Raw genomic sequence first — 22,851 nt, 5'->3', positions numbered from 1 at the left:
ATTGACAAAACTGTACAAAAATTGTTTTTGAATGTTGTACATTTGTATACTGGGGGGGAAAAAGCATCAGGATTATGTATTACCTCAGTAGGAAAGCTTTCTGTTTTTCTGACTGTAATGATTCCAACTTTGCCTGTCAAAATGGACAGCCCTGTACCAAATGAAGCAGAAAAATTCATGAGACACAGGGAGACTATCAGTAGTCCTGTGTACATGGTGTGCTGTGGCCAGTGGGGTCACCACGTGGACTGTGACAATCCCATAGACTTTTTTCATTACAAATATATCTCTATGATTTGAACATGTCAGCATATTTGTCAGCATATTTTTTTTTCTTTTAAATTCAAATTTTCAGGAGAAACATGTTCTGTTCGCATCAGTGAGTGTCAAGACAGACCCTGTTGGAATGGAGGAACCTGTGAAGAGGACATAAGTGGCTTCAAATGCAATTGCCCCTTTGGTAAGCATTATACTTTTTATATCATTCCTAAGTTGGCACAATATGACACAGTATTTGCTACTCAAGTGCTATGAAGTCTTGTACAATGCAAGCATTCTGCTTACATTTTGAGATGTACAGAGCTAGTTATTTACACTAACAAAGAGGTTTTTTTTCCCTATTTTGTCATAAGAAATCCTTATAAATTATAGATTACTTAGATTTTAAAAAGTAGTTGTAATACTGGAACATATTGGGAAAGAAATATGACAGAACTTAAGATTTTAAATCATTTAGTATCTATTTGTATAGACACCTTACAACAGTACATTATTTCAAAAAATGTATGGTTTAGGCAGCAAAATTCTGAAATTTAGCAAACATAAATCCCCCAATCTTTCAAATCCTATTTCACTGGCCAAATTACTAATTTCCAAAGGAACTGAACATTGTTCTTAGGTCTGTATGACCTCAATCTGGTTGCCTGATCTTCATGGTATCTGAAATGTCCTGAGGTATCCAAGGTATTATGGGCTGGAAGATATGCTAGAGGGTATAAGGGACATCCAAGATGCATCAGGCCAGGTGGCAAATAAACTAAGAACAATGCAAAAATATCAATCAAAATTAGGGAGGAAGATATATGACACTGAAGATTTTGTTTTACTAATTATATATATGTATTGTTTAATTTGAGATTTTACATGTTATATTGTGTTGACTAAGAAAACATAGAAAAGGGTGGGTTAGAAATTCCTAACCTTAGAAATTGTTTTGACCAAAGGAGCCTGGGGTACTGATTTTGCAACTTGTTAATTCATAAATATGGATGATAAATTACTGATAATGGTTTTTGTTTTTACATGTGTATTTATAAGCTCATTGTTTCTATGGAAAATAAGGTCAAGAAAATTAATTTGATATGGTTATGGACTGAGAAGTATGTATAGTACTGTGGTGTTTTGAGGATAAAGTCATGGTGATCAGTAAAGCCTGGAAATGTCAGAGTACTGGTCTGACAGAAATGTCAGAAATACAGGTCTCCAATGAACCCTCTCAAACTGAATAACTTCTTAAAAGAGAGCTTTAATGTATTTAGTAACATAAGATCCTTAAATGTCTTAACGTTGCTATGTGCTGAGTTGGGAATTGAAGACAATACTGAGTTATATCTTCAAAGATAAGGTGAAGCTTTCAAGTTTGTTGCTTCACTGAGACAATTGTAAGCCTGCCAGGTGTTTCACTGAATAAAGGCTGTAGCAAAACATTAACACAAACATTATCTCCTTTGTTCTTCTGAGATGGAGATTATCACATTCAATGCACCACTTTGCTATCTTGTGTTTGACTCTTGTTGGTGTTCACCAACACTTTTATCTACAATGGATTTTATACAGAAGCTTCCTGCTTTATTTTCACAGATCTAAAAGGAGATCTCTTTCATACAGCAGAATGCATGTCAGTGACAGGAAACAAAATTGTTGTGGCATAGTATTATTAATCATCTGTGTCTCTTTCTTGAAAGAAAGACCAGTCACTTTGTAAAGGTTTCCTTACCTAGTTAATTTTTGTGATAATTCCCAGTGTGTGTGTGTGTGTGTCATCTGGAACAATGAAGTTTATGTAATGGACATATACACTAAAATTATGAGTTTCATTCTAATGACTCTAAAAAAATGCTGTGTATAGCAGTGGATCTTCATCATCATCAGTCAAATGATCAAAAAAACCTCATGGTGAACCAGGGGTCATCTGTAGAAATGATCAGTTATTTGTGAAAAGATTAAGACTTGCTGTAATTTGCAGCTACATTATTATTATGATAGCAAACTGAATTAGACAAGGGGAAAATTTTGTACTAATGTGAATAACTAACAATGAGCTTAAAAGAGGAGAATTTTAATACAAATGTGATAAACATTCTAATTGTGCCCTTGGCTAAATTAATTATTATCCCTGTTCATATTCTCTAGGTAAAGGTGCAGATAAACAAATGTAACCATCTTGCAAATACATTGCTATGATTAAAAAATGTTTGTAAATTGCCTGAAATCACAAGTAGCTATGTTACTTGATATTTTTTTCTGCTAGTTCAGTTCTAACAGGAGTATCACTTCAAACAATAACACAGCTGACTTGAGCTAATCTTTAAGTGAAAAATGACAATTTATCCGCCATACCTTCATTGACAGCCAGTGTACTACTGGATTTCTGGAAAAAAAAACCCTTTTGCTTCTCAGAGGAACTGTAGTTGTTGGCTTTTTAGCAACTAAATAATAGTGAGTAAATAAAACCCAAAATATTTAATAAATCACATGGGTTCAATAGCAATAGACAAGGGAACACAGAGAATTTTGATACTTCCTAATGATTAAGTTCTTGTAAATGAAAAAAATGAAAAAATGAAATGAAAAAAATGTATCTGTAATTGTTTGACTAGCCCAATAACATTATTAAGCATTATGTGGGTAGCTGTTTCTTTTGCATTTTTCTGCTTTGACTGCGTTGTCTAAAATAGTATCTGCACCTTATTTTAGATGTATAATTATGTCTTCTCAAATTTGACCTTTCAATATCAAATATGTTACAAACAATGAACATAAAAATATATCCTCTGTCTTCAGTGAAAGTTCTGTTTCTAATTTTATTTATGTTATTATTTTATGAGTAATAGTACCTCTATTTTACTAGATACATCTTAAGATAATTTAGTTGGGCACGAAATATGTCAACATTTCTTCAATGTCATAAGTGAGCTGCAATGTTTTTTACCTTTTACTAAAAATTCAGGGGTAACCACAGTTAGAAGTTACATACATTAAAAGGGTAATCACAATTAAAATTCATTGAATATTTCTTCTTCAAATTATGGCGCAACAGTATTGTTATTTATTTGAATATTTAAAAAATAAGTCCTCTTAAAGTACAATTTAGAAGGAAAGAATTAATTTCTTTTTAGTTTTTCTTACATAAACATTAATGCTAAACTAAGACAGATATGGAGTTTTGCATTAGCAATGGGTGAAGATAGTTTAATTAATTATCTTGACATGGCTTAATAATGAACAAATGCTGTATAATAATAAACATAGAATAAACCTGTATGTTTTGAAAGGAAATAGAATTTTTTTCTTTATCTTATAGAATTTCCATGCAAAGTTGGATTTGTATGGAATGTAAGGCTAGCACTTTTTATTATAAAGATATATATTTTTCCAAAAGCTCATCTGGTTACACATGGTATGGTGTTGCATCTGGAAAATGCATACCTGACCCAATGAGAACGTGGGTATGACAAATGTAAGGCTGAATTCTTCACAGTAATGAGTGCTGTAGATATTTGGTTGTATCTGAAGAAAGCAAGCTGATTAGCCTGATTAATAAACAAGGGTCATTAACTCAACAAGAATGTTATGGTAATACTTAGGCTGCCTCTGATAATAAGTAGGATCTTTCAGATCCTGTGTCTGTATAAAGTAGAGTGATTAAGAAATGCAGAGCAACTAGCATATTGCCATTGGGGGGAGTTAAGAGAATTAAATTGCCAGGGAAGATTCATAATCGGATAGAAATGTTTTTGATTGAGACTTGTGGTCCTCCAGTTTTACTTTATTTAAAGAGTTTAAAGTGGGAAAAGCACACAGAATGTGCAAATTGATCTGTGCTATATTAAGGCAATAATCAATCAAACATATTTATGTCTGTATGAACTTTCCAAGACAGTTTTTTTCTTCTAGAGAATTACCCAGATCTACCCCAAATGCTTCTGTAGCCTACACAGTCCATTAAAATGACCCAAAAATTGCAATTTAGTTTAGGCTTTCAAACTTACATACCGAGTTAATTCATCCTTGAGAAGCACAATTGTTTTTCCTTGTCAATAAATGAGAACTTTATATATTTATCAAATCTAAAATATATGCATTTAATTGTATGAGCTCATTTTATGAAAATATATCTTATGCTTTATTAATTACTTTCAAGTAGTTCAATTTCTTCATATGTGGTCAATTTTAATACTCAAACTGTTTTTATATGACAAATCCCCTTTCAGCAGCTTTAAGAATAATCCATTACAATTCTCTGTAATACAGCTGAGACCTTTCTTAGAAATTATTCCTGTAGTCCATCCTGCTGTTGATAAGATATTGTCACTAAATAGGATGAAATGAGGTCATTTAATCATACAGATCATTAATGCACATAACTGTATCTCAGCTTTGTTGGAAACCTGAAATGACTAGAGTTAAATTTTAAAAGTAGATAACTACACAAAATAATTTCCTTGTAAGCAATTTGGGTTGATATTGAGGTTTTTGGCTTTGGTTTTTGTTTATTTTTGGAAGGGTTGTTTGTTGTTGTTTGCTCAGTTTTGTTTTTTTAACTTTTGATTTTGTTTTTCTCATTTCCCTGTACTATATTCTTATTTTATTAACACAACTTAGGAAGCCCATGCATCGAAAGGTATAGGTTACATTAAGTAATGGACTGTTCAGGGTCTACTTTTGTGGATTTTTGTGACAGAACATGATATTTAGTTTTGCACCTCAAGATAAGAGGGAGTAATAAACAGATAGATCAAATAGAATCAGACAATATCTTAAGATACTCCATGAAATCATTACCGAAGTCCTTTTCTCTCTTAGTAAAATACATGTGTCTCTTTTAGATGAACATCTTCTGAAACTGTTTTTCCGGAAAGTAATTGTATAATAATATAGCTTGGGTGATGGGTTACTGCTATATATTGATGACCTTGTACAGGAGACTTTACAGGCATTATTTCTGAATTTTAGGCAGGTCAGGTCAAGTATAAAATGTTTTAGCTTTTGCTTTGTTCCTCACTATCCTACTCTAGGTTTAACTGGCAATAAATTAGATTCATTTTCTCCAAGTTGAGTTTATTTTTCCCATAACTCTCCCTAGCAAGTGATTTCTCTGTCTTTATCTCAACCAATGAGATATTTAATCTAATTTTCTCTCCCTGTCCTGCTGACAAGAGGGAGTAAGAAAGCAGCTAGCTGGGTAGAGGTCTGGAAGCCATCCAGGGTGAATCTACCACACACCCACAAGCATCAATGCTGTGAATCAGCAGATTTAAGAAAAAGAAAAGTAAAAACAGGAACCTTCATTATTTTAGTGTCCTCTAATCTCTCTTGCAACAAAGGATGAAGTTTGTAGGAAGAAAGTTCTAAAATATTTAAATTCAGGTTCTTTATTGCTACAAGTAACATAAGAAAAAATTTATAAGATTCTTGAAATATGGGGAAAGCACTGTAACATTAAGTCCTATAAGCAGAATGGAAAGGCTCTAAATAAACCTTCTGCTCAGTACTGTGATAGAGCCAAGTGCTGCACCTATAGCAGCTCTGTCTGGAAGATGACACTGGAAAACCAAGGTATTCCAAGGAGTCTGAAACCTGTGTTCCAACCCAGCAAGGTATCTTGTGTTGTTAAATAATATCACCTGATGTTTTTCATGAATTTTATTGGAAGAAACTCCAGCTTCTTTCCTTGGAGGAGAGAAAACCTCCTATCAGTACCAAAAATACTGAGGAAAATTATATGCACTGTCTCTTGCCATCACTTGCTGATGTGATCTTTATCACTGGAAACATAAGGACTGATCAGTATTGATTAATAGGTATTCTGAATTCACTGTAATAGAAGTGCAACCTCATACCATCTTCAGTGATGGAGACAATGGCCAAGGAAATTTAAGTGATGATATATATGCAGCTACTATTTGATACTTGATTTAATATGTGATCTTGGAACTAATATGGTGTTGGCTCAATATAGAGTGAAAATAATTCTCCACAGAATCTATCAAAAAATGGAAGGGCTGGTAACTGATGAGAAAGTCCTAAAGGACCTGTGTTCTGCTCCAACCTTTGTTAAGATTAATGTATCCAGAAAACTTGTTACCTATCAGTGAACCAGCATGTTTAGCAGGGAAAAAGGTATCCATGGAGACTCTTAGATCAGCTCTTGTTCCAAGAAATAATGTACATTTTCAATCCCATGGATTCATTCCCTGTATGTTTTATTGCCTTGAAGTTTCTTTGTACATTCTTCTTCTTTTATGTCGCTCAGTCTTCAGATTGTTTTTATTAGTCCCTGATGGTTTTTTTCATTTTGGCTATTTATATTGCTCATTGAAACACTATTAATTCTTTGGGTTTGCTTTCAAATTTGTTTTGCATTGCATCCTTCAGGTTGTTTTATGTAGATGTGCCACTTATTACCCTTTCCATTCTGCTTCCATTGGTAACTCACCTTTTTTTTCTCTATGAAAACAAATATTTAGAAACTTGTATTTGTTGCAGGTATGCTCATAAAAACTAATTAAATTTCTGTTTCTTGCAGACAGGCTAGTTAGCCTAGAAAAGAATTCTTCTTTTTTTTTGTCACTGAGTACATGTATTATTTTTCTGGTTAACTTGCTACTTGTTTGTTTTACTTACTTTAAACATTTTTTGTTTCTAAATTACTTTTTTAGATGAGTTTTGTTAGTTGTAGTTTTCAGTTCACCTGTTTTATTCATGTAGGATAAATATTTTAATAATTTCAAATTTGGTGAGATTGTTTTTGGAGGTTTATTTCTTCCTTTAGTTCACTTGAGGCAAAATATTGTGCAGAGTGTCATGATATCCTTTTATGCAGGGAATGACTCACTCTTTTACTCACCATTCCTTTCAGTCTTTCAGCTAGATGAGAGTAGGAGTAAACTGAAAATTTTCATTTTTGTGTGTTTCAGTACACATGAATATGCCATTAGTCTTTTCTTTACATCTGAAAAGTTCTTAACCTAACTCTTTATTCTGAAAAAATTAAAGTCATTGATGAGTTCAGGAAGATTAATATATTAAAATAACATAAAGAATAAGCATCAGCAGCTGAATAATATTGTAGCAACAAAAAGATTTCTAACCCAGCTGTTTCCATGACAACCTCCCTTCTCAGGTTTCAAAAACCATTTCTGCATTACTCCTGTGCTACTCATCATGTTTGTTGTATGTTATTTAAATGGATAAATGTTTCCATTTATTCATATAGACTTCTGGATTCAACATGTGACAGAAAGTATTGTTCTACTTGTAATACAATAGTGTCATGATGCCTGATTTATATTAGGAGCACTTATGTGACATGCTTTCTTCATGTTGTTTTCATTTTCAGTGTTAATATGATCCAGGGAGTTCAATGGGTTTTGTTTTGTTTGTTTGTTTGAAGGGCAAACCTTGTTGTTGCAAACAAAATAGGAAATAGTTGGATATACCACAGTTTAATTTCCCTATTTTGTGGTTGTATAGAAAGCAGTAATGCAGATGAGATGAACATTTTGCTACAGGTACCAGTCTTTTGTATCAGAGTTTAAACTGGGAGACCTTGCATTCAGAAAACTAACTTTTAGCCAGCAGAAGATAGATGAGATGAATACCAGCTGATGTGATTTACTCTGTCACTAAAGACACTGCAGTAAAAGTGGACAGAGGTCTCCTTAGCATCATTCTGATGCCATTTTTTCATCGTTACAAATATTTTTGAGTTTTTTTAAATTTGCATAATTGTCTTCCATATTCTTCTCATTATAATTTTAAGATTCTTAAAATAGTTCCTCTATTTTAATAAAGTACAATGTTATGCTTTTATCCACTGTCTGGACCTAAAAAGGACAAGTAGAAAACGTGTATGTATTATAACTAAATGTGAATCATCAAAAAAATAACAGGAAGGATGATATGTGTAGCAGGATGATAAGAGCAGAATTGCAGTCCATACAAACAGTTAAAATTAGCTGTAATAAGGCACAATTAAAAAGTTCAATAAAATGAAACCTCACAAAAGCTACCACACAATTTTATTATGTTCAACATAATTGTCAGTCCTTTTAAAAGGATAACTCAGGATGGAAATAGTGAAGCTGCTGCCCAAATTGAAGCGCAGTCTTTGAGACAAATGGCACCCTATCTGCATATGTTATGACTTCAGCAATGAAAAATAAAAATTTAAATGAATTAATAATATTAATACTCCAGCTACCTTGTAGCCTAGGCTGCCCACACTATTAATCTGTTGTTGCATCCAACCTCCATAAGCAGTCCTCAAATATAGTATTCAGTCCAAACAGAACCAGAATGTTCTGAGACTAGATTCACAGTTCACTTTAAAAATAATAAAGCAATGCTGATGTAGTTAGCAATAACATAAAGGTCATCAATGATCAATTTTGCATAACTGTTTCTTAAGAAAAGAACACCTGCATAACTCAGTGGAGTTTATTAAAGCATTATGTATCAAATGTAGGGGCAGTTTTAGCCATCATCCTAGTTATAATCAAATTTAATGATGATCTACGTGGTTAAGTCAGGATCCCTTTCCAAGGATAATTGATTCTTCAAGAAAATATTTTTGTTGAAGAATCAGCATTTTCTCTAATTATAGAATATTATATCAACTACTCTTCTGTTTATCTTTTCTTACATATGGCCTGTACACTTAAGACAACCTGTTCATCTGTGCACCCTGTGACTGGGTATGTTTTTCTTTGGTACGGATATTTTTATAAACTAGTATCTGCACAACATCATAGAATGGTTTGGATTGGAAGAAACCTTAAAGATCTAATTCCAGCACTCCTGCAGAGACACCTTCCACTGGACCAAATTTTTTAACCTAGACTGGCCTTGAACACTTCCAGGGATGAGGTATTCAAAACTTCTCTGGAAAATCTCTTCCAGTGCCTCACCACCCTAACAGTACAGAATTTCTCCCTAATATCTAAACTAAATCTGCCTTCTTTCAGTTTGAAACCATTGCCCTTTGTCTTTGTCAGTATCTACCCAAAGAAAAAGTCCTTCTCCCTTGCTTTCATAAAAACCCCTTTAGGTTTTTGTCCCCATCTTGTCCTCTCACTACATACCCTCATAATCCAAAGTCCTTTTCTGTCCTTTTTGTCCTCTGCCCAGCTTGTATTTGTGTTTGGGATTGCCCTGTCCCAGGCATGGAATCTTGCATTTTATATTTTTTAACTACTTCTCAAACCTGTCAAAGTCCCTCTGAATATCATCCCTACCCTGCAGCATCTCAGCTGCACCACACAGATTGGCGTAGTCAGCAAAATTGCCTGAGGTTGACTAAATTCCATTGTCCTAGTGCCAACAAAGATGTTAAACAATGCTGGTCCAAATAGTGACCCCTGAGAAATTCCATTTGTCACTAATCTCAGCTTGGACATTGAGCCATTGACTGCATCTTACTGACATTTTGTTAAATAAATTCATATTTATTTAATAAATAAATAAACTTTCTTGGTTATATGTGTCGTTTCAGTTTCATCTTTGCAGATTCCTTATGATACCTAGAAATTCAATTTACATATCAATGATAAAACCACATTCAGATAAACAAAAACTCATAATAATACCACTTAAAGTATGCATATAATATCTCTCTAGATGCCTATTATTAATATCTATTTATGACTGTTCATGTAATCAAAATTGCTTATGGAAATTTATTTGATTAAACAAACAAAATTATAGATTGATGGAAAAGGTCTGTATGTAATTTCTCAGGGAAGTATTTCATTAGAAAATGCACTGACTTTTATCCTTTCTATAAGTGATGAATTTTTCTTATCAAGAAACTTTATGAAATGTCCCTTTAACTGAATTCCACGTAAACTTACTTATTTACCCTGTGAAAAATTTTCTTTTGTCTTCCTTATTTTTTTTAATTGAATAAGAAATATAGTTTTATTTACCTGAATGTGGTTGTTAAGCCATGCTGTACTTCATGGGAATATGTCATCACACTGTATCATTTCTTTGCTTTCTTTTAGTACCATTTATTTTACACCTGTATGTTAGTGCAGTCTTGCCAGATGTGTTTTACTTCTTTATTGTTTATGAATTGATAAAAGGGCCGGGGAAAAACCCTTATCCTTGTAGAAAAAGGATATCCTTGCACTCCAACTTTGAATGACATATTTATCACTGATGAGCACTGTCACACAATGAAGTAATAATCCATTGTGGTTAGCAGTGCAGAAGATCTGTATGAAGTTCTAGTCTGCCTTCATAACTAGGCATGGTTGTTCTCTCCAGTCTATTTTGCATAAACTGTGGTTAGACAGGAAACTGAATATCTGGTTACTCTTTCTACTTTTTATGGAGGAATCCAGCCCAAAACCAATCTGCAAGTACTCCCTGAGAGGATTCAGCAGCTTTCTTCTTTAAGCTTGTAACTCAGACTGTGCCAACTGTGTCAGCTGGACTTTCAGAGAATTAAAAGCATGCTTTGACAGCTGGATGGGGAGTCTGTACATCAACCAGGAGAGAAATAGAGCATAGTACAGATTGCACATAATTCCAAGAGAATTATTCAGCTTTGCTAACTGGGATTTAGTTAAACTTTAGTTGAACTTTTTGGTTAAATTCAAGTTTCTTTTTTTAAGCAAGTTCATTTAGCTTCCTCTTCATTAAATTAACTTCCTTGTCATCAAAAACAAACTTTTACTTTTTAAAAATTTTCTATTTTTTGGCTGATATGGAGTTAATGTTCCGCATAGGACCTCATATAATGCAGTATTTTGGATTTGTGACAAAATTAGTGTTGATATTATATCAATGTTCTTTGCTAAGTAGTGTTTGCACAGCAAGGGCTTTTCTGTTTCTCACAGTGCCCTGCTGGCAAGTAGGCTGGGGATGCACAAGGACTTGGGAGAGGCCATAGCTTGACTGCTGAGCCCAACTAACCACAGGGATGTCCCATACCATATGACATCATTCTCAGCATATAAAAATGAAGGAAGAAGGATGTGAGGGATATTTGTCTTTCCAAGTCACTGTTGGGCATGATGGAGCTCTGCTTCCTAGAGATGGTTGAGCAACTGACTGCTGGTGAGAAGCAGTCAATAAATTCCTTGTTTTTCTTTGCTTGCATGCACAGCTTTTCTTTCCCTATTAAACTGTCTTTTTCCAAAGCCATGAGTTTTTCTTGTTTTTGTTCTTGCAGTTCTCTCTCTCATCCCACTGTGGGGTACTGAGTGAGCAGCTGTGTTGTGTTCGGCTGCCCACCAACATTAACTAATCACATTACTATATCTTTTCCTCCTTGTTTTCATTCCATAAAATATGATGCAGTTATATTCTAAAGATTAATAAAGGCATTCATATGTCAACATTTTAGTGAAACAGATTTGTTGCATATTCTGGTAGGCTTTGAGATAAATTTAGCTCTGCTGTTGCAGAGCTGCAGTAGCATTTCAGGAGCACAACAAATAGTTAATCCCACCAGTCATTTTCTTTCTTCAGGTATATACAGGAAATTATCAGTGAGTAATCCTCTTGTCCACCCACCTACATCTTTCTAATAATCTTTCTTTTTCTTTTTTTTTACTTCAAATATACAGTCCTTCAACACAAATTATCTTCTCAAGCTGTATATCAACAACTTCACTGATGTCAAGGTACATGTAGTAGAATGGCATGTTTGGGTGATTGTATACCACATGAGCTGGATAGAATAACTGCCTTCATCCTCCATGACTTGTTATCTTTATTGAATTGCACTTTTCTGTCATATAACACTGCAAACTCATATCTAATTTGTCACCCATGGCCACCCACATACTCTACTACAAGAGAGAATGCATCTCCCTCTTGAAGTTTCTCTGCTTTATGAGACTGAATACTCATTTCATTCCTGGACTTTTTCTGTAATAAAAGAATTCTAAGTATTCTTCAAAGTGCAAAGAGGATTACCTTTATCCATTGCTGTGGTAAATGTATATAGCCATAGCTATGAATTGAACACTGGGAGTTTAACATCACTAGTTACACTTACCTTTTTCTTAAACCTTTTTTCTCCACTTATTCTAATGTAACTGAGTAAACTGAATGCAGCATCATAAACTGATTGTTTTAGCATTGCTTTAATGCAGCATGGTTTGGGTTGGAAGGGATCTTAAAGATCATCTAGTTCAAAACCCCACTGCCATGGGACACCTCTCATTAACCAGCTTGCTCAACTCCCTATCAAGTCGAAGTGAACACTCCCAGGGATGGGACATACCACAGCCTCTCTGAATAAACCGTTCCAGTTCTTCACCACTCTTGCAATGGAGAATTTCTTCCCAATGTCTAATCTAAACCTGCCCCTTTCAGTTTAGAACCACTGCCCCTTGTCCTATCACTATTTTCCTGTATAAAAAAATCCCTCTCCCTTCTTTTAATAAACTCCTTTAAGGTACTGGAAGGTCACAATGATGTGTCCCCTGAGCCTTCTCGTCTCCAGTCTGAACAACCCCGACTGTTTCAGCCTGTCTTCATAGGAGAGGCGCTCTGGTAGTTTTTGTGGATCTTCTCTGGAGCCATTCTAACAAGCCTTTCTTGTCTTGAGCACCCCAGACTTGGGTACAGTAATCCAGGTGGGAGCTTCAAGAGGGAAGAGTAGAGGGGGAGAATATCCTTTGTTGTTCTACTGTCCATGCCTATTTTAAATCAGCTTTTGGGGTTTGTTACCGAGTTTATGGGCTTTTTTTTGTGGTTGGTCTTCTGGGATGTGAATGCACACTATGACTCTTGTACAGATTTTTATCCACAAGGATGCAAAGGAGGACTAAATCAGCTATATGATATAAATGCTTGCTGTAAATAGTAATGGTTGGTAGCACAAATCACATATGTGCAACATAACCTGTTACTTATCCAAATTTTCTTTTCCTCTCTCATATCTCTGAGCTAGTAGTTTTTGGTTTTTTTGGGTTTTTTTGGGTTTCTTTAAGAAAATATGTTGAAAAGGTGCATTTTAGGAATAGTTTTCTCTTTCCTGTTTTTTGCTTGGGACAGATAACATAAGTTCTCACTGAGAGCTGAAAGACTGACAGTGGTAATTGCATATTTAGGTATTGTGATTTCCTTATCATAGATTAGATTTTTCTACATTTAAGGTAACGTTCAATTTTAGCCACCTTAAGACAAAAGTCTATTGTGAATTCTCCACTGTGATCAAAAAGGAGAGCTAATAACAGAGCTTTTCAGTCATTAGAAGCATGAGAACACAACTTTACCATCCATGGAGTAGACAGAAATAGAACTTTTAGACCTGTGACTTTTTTGAATTTGAAATTACCCATTGAATTTAATGAGATTTTAGCATGCAAAAAGCTTTATTACATAAACTTAAACTCAAAAAGTTTATTTTTAAAGGTATCAGGATAAATATAATAAACTGTTTAAATGCTTAAAGTATAATTTCTTAGTCTCCATTTACTAATTTTAATTATATGAGAAATTTATAACAAGGACATAACTTTTTGACAAGTTAAAAATAATAGATTTTTGCATATATTCTAGCATATGAAATATTATCTGGCTTTAGAATGAGAAATTGATAGTCAAGACTCTAAAGAAATAATGAGGCAATATTTCATTGAAAGTTCTTTTAGAATTTATAGAAAAGAAAAGAAAAATCATGCATTTCAGGAAGATTTATACCTGTTATAAAAGATAGGCTATAATTACTTCTATTAAGTTGAATACACCAGTTATCTTGTTGCCTTTTATAAAGGCAGATGGTTTTAAGAACATCTCCAGGAATATCAGCAAAATGCCAATTTCTATGTCACTATCATTTATGAAAGTGTATTGATCAGATAATTGCACTTGCTACCTGTGCATGTTTTGAATTAAATAATTATTTATTCTGCTTAATGAAATCCTGACAAATAATTAGTTGTACTAAATGTCTTCTAATTATTCATTTTCTACAAAAGAATTAATGTATTTGAGATCACCAAAAGAACAGTCATTACCAACCAAACTTTATTCCTCAGTGAAATGCATGTGAGATTCCTACTTTTAAGGTAGGAGTCAAGTGAAAGCAAGGGAAAGAATAACAGTGAGTTTTAGATTTCTTGAGGATGTATATCAAGTTGAAACTGATGTTTAGAGTTTTTATTCTTTATATCTACAATGTTATGAGGTTTAGCAGATTTTCAAATTAGTATCACAAATGTCAGAAAGGTCCAACTAGCTTTTCACTTCTATACTCTGAGACACTCAAAACCTATTTAAAAGTCTGCTTTTCTAAAGAATTGCACAAATAGAACATTTTATAGGAAATAATGCAGATCATAGCTACTCTGCAATATGTGCTAACTTCCTACTTCCTGTCCCCCTTCCCCCCCCAAAAAAAAATCCCCAACAATCCCTAGTAATATTAGAAGGTAATTTCTTACTGATAGAAGACCAAGTAACACAGTCATGCTTCCAAGTCCTGGGATTTTTTTTTTTTTTTGTATTGTAGGTAACTGCTTTTATTGAAATACTTATTTTGGAAAAATACAGTAACTGTTCAACAATTAGGTGTAGCTACCAAGTGGCATCTTACTAGAAAGACCTCAGAAAGACAAGTTGAAATCTTGATTCTGGTGAAACATTATGTATTTTACTGGTTATTTATAGTGAATAATGCATTTTTCAAGATGAATGTAGCTTTGAAAAAGAGAATACTTTATGAAATGCTAGCTTTAGAATCACTGGGAAAATATCAGTGCTTAAATATCTTGACTGTCAAACTGGGTACAGTTCATCTGTATTTTCCTGAGGAAAAAAAAAGAAGAATGTTCTAATAGAAAAAATTGTTTTGGAAGAAAAATGCCTTATAACTAAAACTAAAATGAACAAACAAACAAACAGCAACAAAAAAGTGGTGTTACCATGGTGCTTCATTTTATTTCTTTCATAACTTACTACCTCTGATTGTATTTCAATGCTAAATTATAATCTTCATGTTTTGTGAGATACGTGTTGCATCTTCTGAGTCTCACAGCTACATCTAACAGTCATCTGAAGTCAAACTTTCTCAACAAACTAGGCTGTTTTGCTGAAACAATTGATTGTTAAAATTGAAATGCTAGCCCCGACAAAATGACAGAAGCAAATGTGAACTGTGTATTGTCAAAATGTGAGTGAGCAATTGGCTGGACAAACAGTGCAGTACAAGAAAGAGGTCTAAGGAAAGCAACTAGAATGTGAAAAATACCTTTAAAGCCTGGGGTATGGATCTGGCTAAAGTGGTGTTAAGTTAAGGAAACTGCAGAGAGCTGAGCTGGAGGATGGATAGAACTGTACACCCAGCAGCAGATAGAGGTGGCCAGGATAAATCATGGTAACACAGAAAACACATTCAGCTGGGAAAAGTAGTAGACCTACACACCCAAAACCATAACTTTCCTCAAGAGGAGGAAAGAACATGAGAGGAAAGTAATAGTAAAAATAGAGTGCAAAATATTTTTATTAAAAATGTAAGTCTATGAGCCAGACAAAGTTGTGTTAGGGTTTCTTTGCAGTAAGGGGAGATGGCATGCTCAGTGGGTGACTACACTGACTAGATGCAGGTCAGAATTCCTATGTATTAACAGGAAAGGTAACTGACCTTATAATATTTAAAATCAGTAACATCTTACATAGTTTGCATCTTGAAGATAGAACTGTTTCTATTTCTGTAGTCTTGTTTTCTCAGAATACCCTTTCTGGTTCCCTCTAAATGGTCTGTCTCTTCACCCAGTTTTACTGATAAATGTTCTTTTCATCTAAATGTCAGACAGAAGAATATGACAAAAAAAAAGCTTTATTGTCATTCAAGTGATTGTTTCTCATATATATATCTAAATATATATCAATTGCATATAGTATTTTTAATAAATGTAGCTTATAAACTAAACAAACATATTACAATAAATTGTTATAGAGGTTCACGCTCTGTGCAAAATAGAAATAAATAGAAATGCAGTGAAGAAAAACATTAAATTCCTCCAAATATTTCTGAGTTTAGTTGTATATTTTGGTACCTATTCTTATTAAGATGACTTGAAAATCAATTTATTTCACATCTGCTTCATGGTGTCCTGCACGCGAAAAGGTGGATCAAGCTGTTAACTAGCCATGATGAAAAAGCTAAAATAACATACTGCTCCAGTATTTCCTTACAATTGGATGATACACACATTTTTGAAAGGACAGTTTATGTATTCATAATGCTAGGGATATTAATCAAAATGTATTTTATGCTATTAGGGAATTTTGTTCTTTTATCTGAATTTCAATGATTACTTGTATAATCATTGCAGTGTATAATTGCCACCATGTTTAGTAGTCCATCACTCATGAATTATATTAATAGTCACACAATTCAACTGCTATTTGAAAATAAGGAATGTAACTTAAAAAGTTGGTTGCCTGGCACACAGGGACTGTAGGATCAAGAGTCTGACCCTTATATATTAAGTTACCTCAATTTGAACATAATTAATTATATTTGAACACAATTAAAGATCTAAGGACACGTGCATCAGAACAGAGATTAATTCCCAAAGAACATGATGGCCTGGACATGAAGTCTAAAATATAGTTATGTCATGGTGTTGCTTTTTTAACTAAATGAATCCTTTTTAGGTCTTATTTATTTTAATTTATAGTAACTTTTACCCTTTAATTAATACCAAATTGTGATCATAGTGTTCAATAGCAATATTTGGAAAGTAATGCTAAAGGCTTAATTTCTGCCTCAAAAATTGAGGGTTAATATTACAAGACAATAAACTTTTCAAGAACCCAAATAAAATTCTCAGAAGTATAAGAGAAATTGAGGTACAGAATAAAGCTAAATTATTTCCCCACCCACTTCAGTGGAAGTGAAGAACTGTAATTTAGATTTTTTTAAAAGTCATATGATATATATGATTAAATTATGTTTTGAAAGAATTCTTGAGGCCACCACCAACACTTTAATTATATTTGTTGTCAACACAGACTGAGAACCACCGCCTTTCACCCTGCTGGAAGCATCACTGCTGTTTGTAGACAGGCTGACTACTGAGCAGTGTGGGTTTACATTCTTATGTGGCAGATTTTTTGGCAGAAGCCAACACAGATTTAACAAAGGTAAATTGGGTTTAACCAACCTGATTGCTTTCAATGATGAAACAGTTTGTTCACTGGATTATAAGAGAGCTGTGAATTTACTTCTTTGATTTTAGTAAATCATTTTGGCACAGCCTCCCACAACATCCCTTCTGACAATTTGGTGAAGAAATGGACTGCACAGATAGACCAGCATTGGAGCAAAATGACCTATACTGTTATGCACAATGAGGGTAGATAAAATTGAACTGGCAACCACTCATGACTGGGTTTGTTCAGGGTTCAATATTTTTCAATATCTTTCTAGACTATATGGATGACAGGACTGAATGCATCATCACGCAGTTTGTGCATGACACTAATCTGGGTGAAGTGATTTAGTTAGAAGGAAGAGCGCCCCTAAGGAGAGATTTTGACAGGCGTGAAAATCTGGGTCAGGAAGAATCACAACAGTTCAACAGAGCTGAATACAAAGTCCAGAAACTGGAATAATCCCAAAGAGCAGCATGAGCTGGGGTCTTTACCCCTGCAAGCAGGTGGGAATGTATCTCTGCTGGGAAGGCACTGGGACCAGAGTGCATTTCAAGCTGCACTTCAGCCTGTGGGACTTACTTCAGCATATCTTCATTTGATTTCATACTTCAGAAATGGACATCCTGAGCCAGAAACCACATCCTGGACTGCAGCATCTAGCAGATGGTGAGCAGATCAAGAGAGGTGGTTTCTCAGCTTTCCTTATTAACTAAAACATTTATTTATTTAAAACAAAATTCCAAACATTATACCTAGCCAAACAGTGTGGGAAAAAATTTATAGACAAGGTATAATTTCTTAGAGAATACCCTGTATGCCATATTTTAAAAAATTAATTTTATTAAAGTTCATTGACTTTTTAATAGTGAGCATGTTAAAGACTGTACAAATGTTATACAATAATTCAATAATGCAGATAAAAGATGGAGGAGGAGTACTGGGCATAAAGGATAAACAGTATCAATGTGAATTAATCATTTGGTGCATTCTACATCAAGCCGTTTCCTAGAGAGGATCTAATAATCTGACAGATCATTATAGATAATGCATGTAAGTACAAAATTTCATGGAAATGTGAATGACGAAATATATCCAATAAATAGGCTAATATAATAACAATATTTTCCATTATATTAGCGAGGAAATACATCCTATATGGAAAGAAATGGTTGAATTGCAGATTTTCTCTTTTTTAATCTTCCAGTAGACAAGATATTTCTCCCCCTTTCCTGTGCCTCAATCTGCCTTTTCCAAAGTGCTAATAAAGAAGGACCCAATATAACTCCTCAAGTGAAAAGGCAAAACAAATTAGGTGCAATAATTTTGCTGATGTTGATTTTTTTTTCTTTGAATGATAAACAGAATGGATGCTATAACTGACCTGAGAAAAAACTCAGGTACAGTGAGTATTTGTTCCACATACAAGATCAGCTCTTATAGTAGTCTACCAGGCAGGTCACATCTGTTATCACTATTTATACTGCAGTCTTTGCCCTAGGGCTCAGCAAGAAAACATTGTGCACTAGGAATTCTCTGTACAAGTAAGTTCTGGTATAGCCAGGCCAGTATCTGCTCTCAGTTCTCTCTGCACAGTGTCTCTCATACCAACATCTCAGCTTGTACCATTGCCTAGACTATGAGCAGGGACGTTGCAGCGCCCACAGGAAATAGAAAATCGGCCAAAGATCTCAAATCAAACCAAACACCCCTCCTATTCACAGATGTGGAAAAAAAACCCCAAAACATTTAGAACATGGGATTTTTTGAGATCAGGCTTGGAAGGGGGGATGCGTTTTGTGTGTTTGTGTATTTTTGTATTTGTGTATTTATGTATTTGGGGGATTTTTTGCATTGAATCTTGCACTTCTAAGCTTTCGCTTCCATAGACTCTAGTCATGGGAGTTGTAAAAAAATAAAAATATAAACCAGTGCATCCAAACTTGTGCACTATCATCAACAAAAGTACAGAGTTTTATCATAACAATATATGGCTTTCTTAATCTTGCTAAGACAAATTAAAGTTTTGTACATAAACCTGTGAATGATTGAGATCTTGCTCCTAATTTCATTGGTAACTAACTGTGCCAAGCAATTCAGAGGTAAATCACAATACATGAACTCCTTCCTGAAAATTTAATTCTCAGACAACATGAGTGTAAAATAATTTTTGTTTTGAGCTGGAGAAGTACTATGGTGAAAGTACTATGGTGAAAAAAAAAGGGTTATCAAGTACTTGACTGTGTCATGTTAACATCAATCTAGTAAACATGTGAGCTATTAATAGCTTCAGTCTTTTTTCAATTATATAAAATAGGGCAGGATTTTTTAACATTAGGAGTTAAAAGTTTTCAGTTTTCCTTAATCAGATTCTGGGCAAGCACGTGTTTAAGCCAAAGTGAATGCTGCAAGTATCAAGTTCCATGGAATCCTTTTTATCTTATAGTGTACTAGAAATAAATTTTTTTGTATTCCAGATTCTCTCAAGAGCAAACAGGTGTTTTTGCTGCTGCTGGACTTCCTTGAAATGATAATGATAACAGTACAGATATCTTCATAAGATGAGGCTTTCATCCTGGTGGAATAGCCCAAAGAGTACCACACCTTGTAGACAACATCAGAAACTGGAAGCACGTGGAGAGTCTCTAATAACAATCTTGTTAGTACCTAATATGGGTTCCTTAGCTAGAGATGGTATTAAATTAATTTATCTTGAGCTATCATCTTCTGAAATAGTCATGGATAAACTACATAGCTGTGTAGTAAGGAGGGGGAAAGAGATATTTTTAGAGAATGATTAATTTAATAATTTTTACGTGTCTATTTTGTTTTAAATCAATCCTATTTGAAAACTTTATGAACAGCTTCTTCTCAGCAAATGTAGATGTCTGGAAGAAAATAATTGTATCTTCTTCTATCTATCTTAACTTTCTCCTAAGGCATCCTGTGTGTTTGTGTGGCTGTGCTAGACATGAAATTATAATTCAGCTTGGACTGCCTTGGGTTCCCATTGCACTGGAACAGGACTGCAAAGATAAGAGAGTGTGCAATTTAACCAATTAATTCAGATATTGAGAATAGCTCAATCTCTGAGCCACTCAGAGAATTTCAAAGAATATCCTTTGAGCTATAAGGACCCTTCCTTCATGAATAAAACCATAACTCTAACATCTCTGAATAGCGAAAGAGGAACAAGAAGTTATACGAATGCCTTTGGGTATGATTTTTAACTGTAAAGGAAATTTTGGATCGGAAAGGTTTTTTCATGATGAGAACACACAGAGAGGTTTAAAAACTTCTGGTATGCCAGTGGCAGTTAATACCAGAACATGTTAATCTTTAGGATCATCCTCAAGAAGAAACTGAAGAATGAAAGCCTCTTGACAGCATCATGTAAATAACATAATTTGTTTTACAAATGGTGTTCATCACGGCCATATGATGGAATTAAGGTAACATGTGAAATAGCTGGTTTTCTCAAATGATTGTGGAGTCTTTCTTCTTCTATCTTCCTGTTAGAAAACACACTTTTTCTCTCAGGAAACAGGGATTTGCTAAGTCTTGTCTCTTTTAAATCAATTTTATATGAACAAAAGCTACCAGAGGTGTAATGAAAACATTGCAAAAATTGGATTATTATTATTTTTGTAAATAGTTAATTATTCCTTCTGTAACTAGAGAACTGATACAACTTTATAAAACTGAGAAAAAGCAGGCTTTGTGCTGTATTTTCTGTTTCTACAGATAATTAAGGTTTTGCGAGGTGATCACTTCAAGAGGTGATCTATGTCAGAATAAAATTTAACTTGAAAGTTAAATCAATCCACTGAGGGGCTTTTCCACTAAAGAGATGAAAACCTCCAGTTTTGGCAGAGGTGTCACAGACTCTCTGAGAGATCTGTTCCAGTAATTCAGGGACCCACATCTGACTTCCTCAGCAGGTTCATGCATGACCCAAATTGGTGTAAAGAGATGGTCTGTTGAAGAGAGGTGTTGCTGTTCATGGTAGAATAGCTGTAGATGTACAAATAAGACAACCGAGCCTCTGGAAGTTCAACAGAGATAAACGGGAAGTTCAGCCACTGATAAAGGACCCCTAGCATCAGTGCTGAGGCGGATGTGCTGGGAAGAGGGCTGCAGAAAAGGTCCTCGGTGTGTGTCTTGCACCAATTAGCATGAGCCAGGACTGCACTCTTGTGGTGATAAAGGCTAAACGCACACAAGGCTGCTGTGGTAGTTTGACCTCAGCTGGTAAGTTCCCCCATGTGTGCACACTGATTGCTCTGCAAGGGGATGGGGGGAGAATCAGAAGGGGAAAGCGGGAAATGCTTGCTTTGTGCAAGCAAGGTAAAATGAGTTCACCACATCCCATCACAAGCAGATGTTTATCTACTTCCAGGAAAGCAGGGCTTCAGCACACATAAGTTGGGAAGACAAACACCATGAAAAACACCACAAATGCCCTGTCCCCACTTCTACCTTCTTTTTCTGATTTTTTACTTCTAAGCACAATATCGTGTGGCATGAAATATCTCTTTGCTCTATCTGGGTCAGCTGTGCTGGCTGTGTCCTCTCCCAGCTTTGTGTGCACCTCCAGCCTCTGAGGTGGCAGACTGGGAAGAAGAAAAGGTCTTGACACTGAAAGCATTGCTCAGCCATGCCAGTGTGTTAACACTGTCTTGGTGAGAATATCAAAGCAGCACTATAGGAGATGTTATGAATGGAATCACAGCCATGGCAGGCAGAGCCAGCACAGCTGTATTAGTGAGATTATTGCCAGCTGACTGAGGGGAGTTGTTCCTGCACAGGGGAGGCCACAGCTGAAGTAATATGTCTCCTTCTGGGTCCCAGGGAAAGAAATATGTTCATAAAGGAAAGCCAAATCCATCCAAAGATCAGTAAGGCAGTTAGACAGATGAAATACATAAGCTGAGAGGAGACAAGAGGCTTTGTTTGTTTAGCTCAGGGAAGAGAAGTCAAGCAGTCAAGGCTTTAATTCCAGTCCAACAGAGAAGGTGGAGCAGACTTTTCACTGACGTGTACAACAGAATGGCAGGAGCTGTTAGCCAGAAATTTTAGCAAAACTTCCCAAGATACTGCAGAATTGACATCCTCTGAGTTTCTCAAATACAACTTGACATAGTCTTAAGCATCTTTAGATACCTTTGAAGGTAAACCTGCTTTAAGCAGGAGGCTTAAATTAGACAACCCCTCTCCTTCTAACTTAAATTACTTCACAATTGAACTGACTGACTATTTCTTCTCCCTATTACCCACTAAACCAGTTTGGAAGACAATCCATGATTTATTTTTGTCTGTGATCCTTTTCTCTTCTTAACTTTAAAAAGCTTCTTACCTGAATTATTTAGAATATGAATGTACACACAAGAGCTCAGAGCCTCTTGTGAAGCTTTCTGAACTGTTTCTGATGCTATTTCCATAATGGAT

General features: G+C 34.8%; 1 protein-coding gene across 5 annotated transcripts in view; it reads left to right on the top strand.

The window, feature by feature from the left end:
- Positions 1-22,851, top strand: part of EYS (eyes shut homolog) — a 797,842-nt gene that overhangs the window by 190,525 nt on the left and 584,466 nt on the right. For all 5 annotated transcript variants that reach the window (XM_064412283.1, XM_064412282.1, XM_064412281.1 and 2 more), the window contains one exon: positions 356-460. In XM_064412283.1, the coding sequence (XP_064268353.1) occupies positions 356-460 (105 nt within the window). The remainder of the gene's footprint in view (positions 1-355; positions 461-22,851) is intronic.

Source organism: Passer domesticus, chromosome 3, assembly GCF_036417665.1.
Source record: "Passer domesticus isolate bPasDom1 chromosome 3, bPasDom1.hap1, whole genome shotgun sequence".
In the NCBI taxonomy this organism is placed as follows: domain Eukaryota; kingdom Metazoa; phylum Chordata; class Aves; order Passeriformes; family Passeridae; genus Passer; species Passer domesticus.
This window is presented reverse-complemented; position numbering and strand designations above follow the sequence as displayed.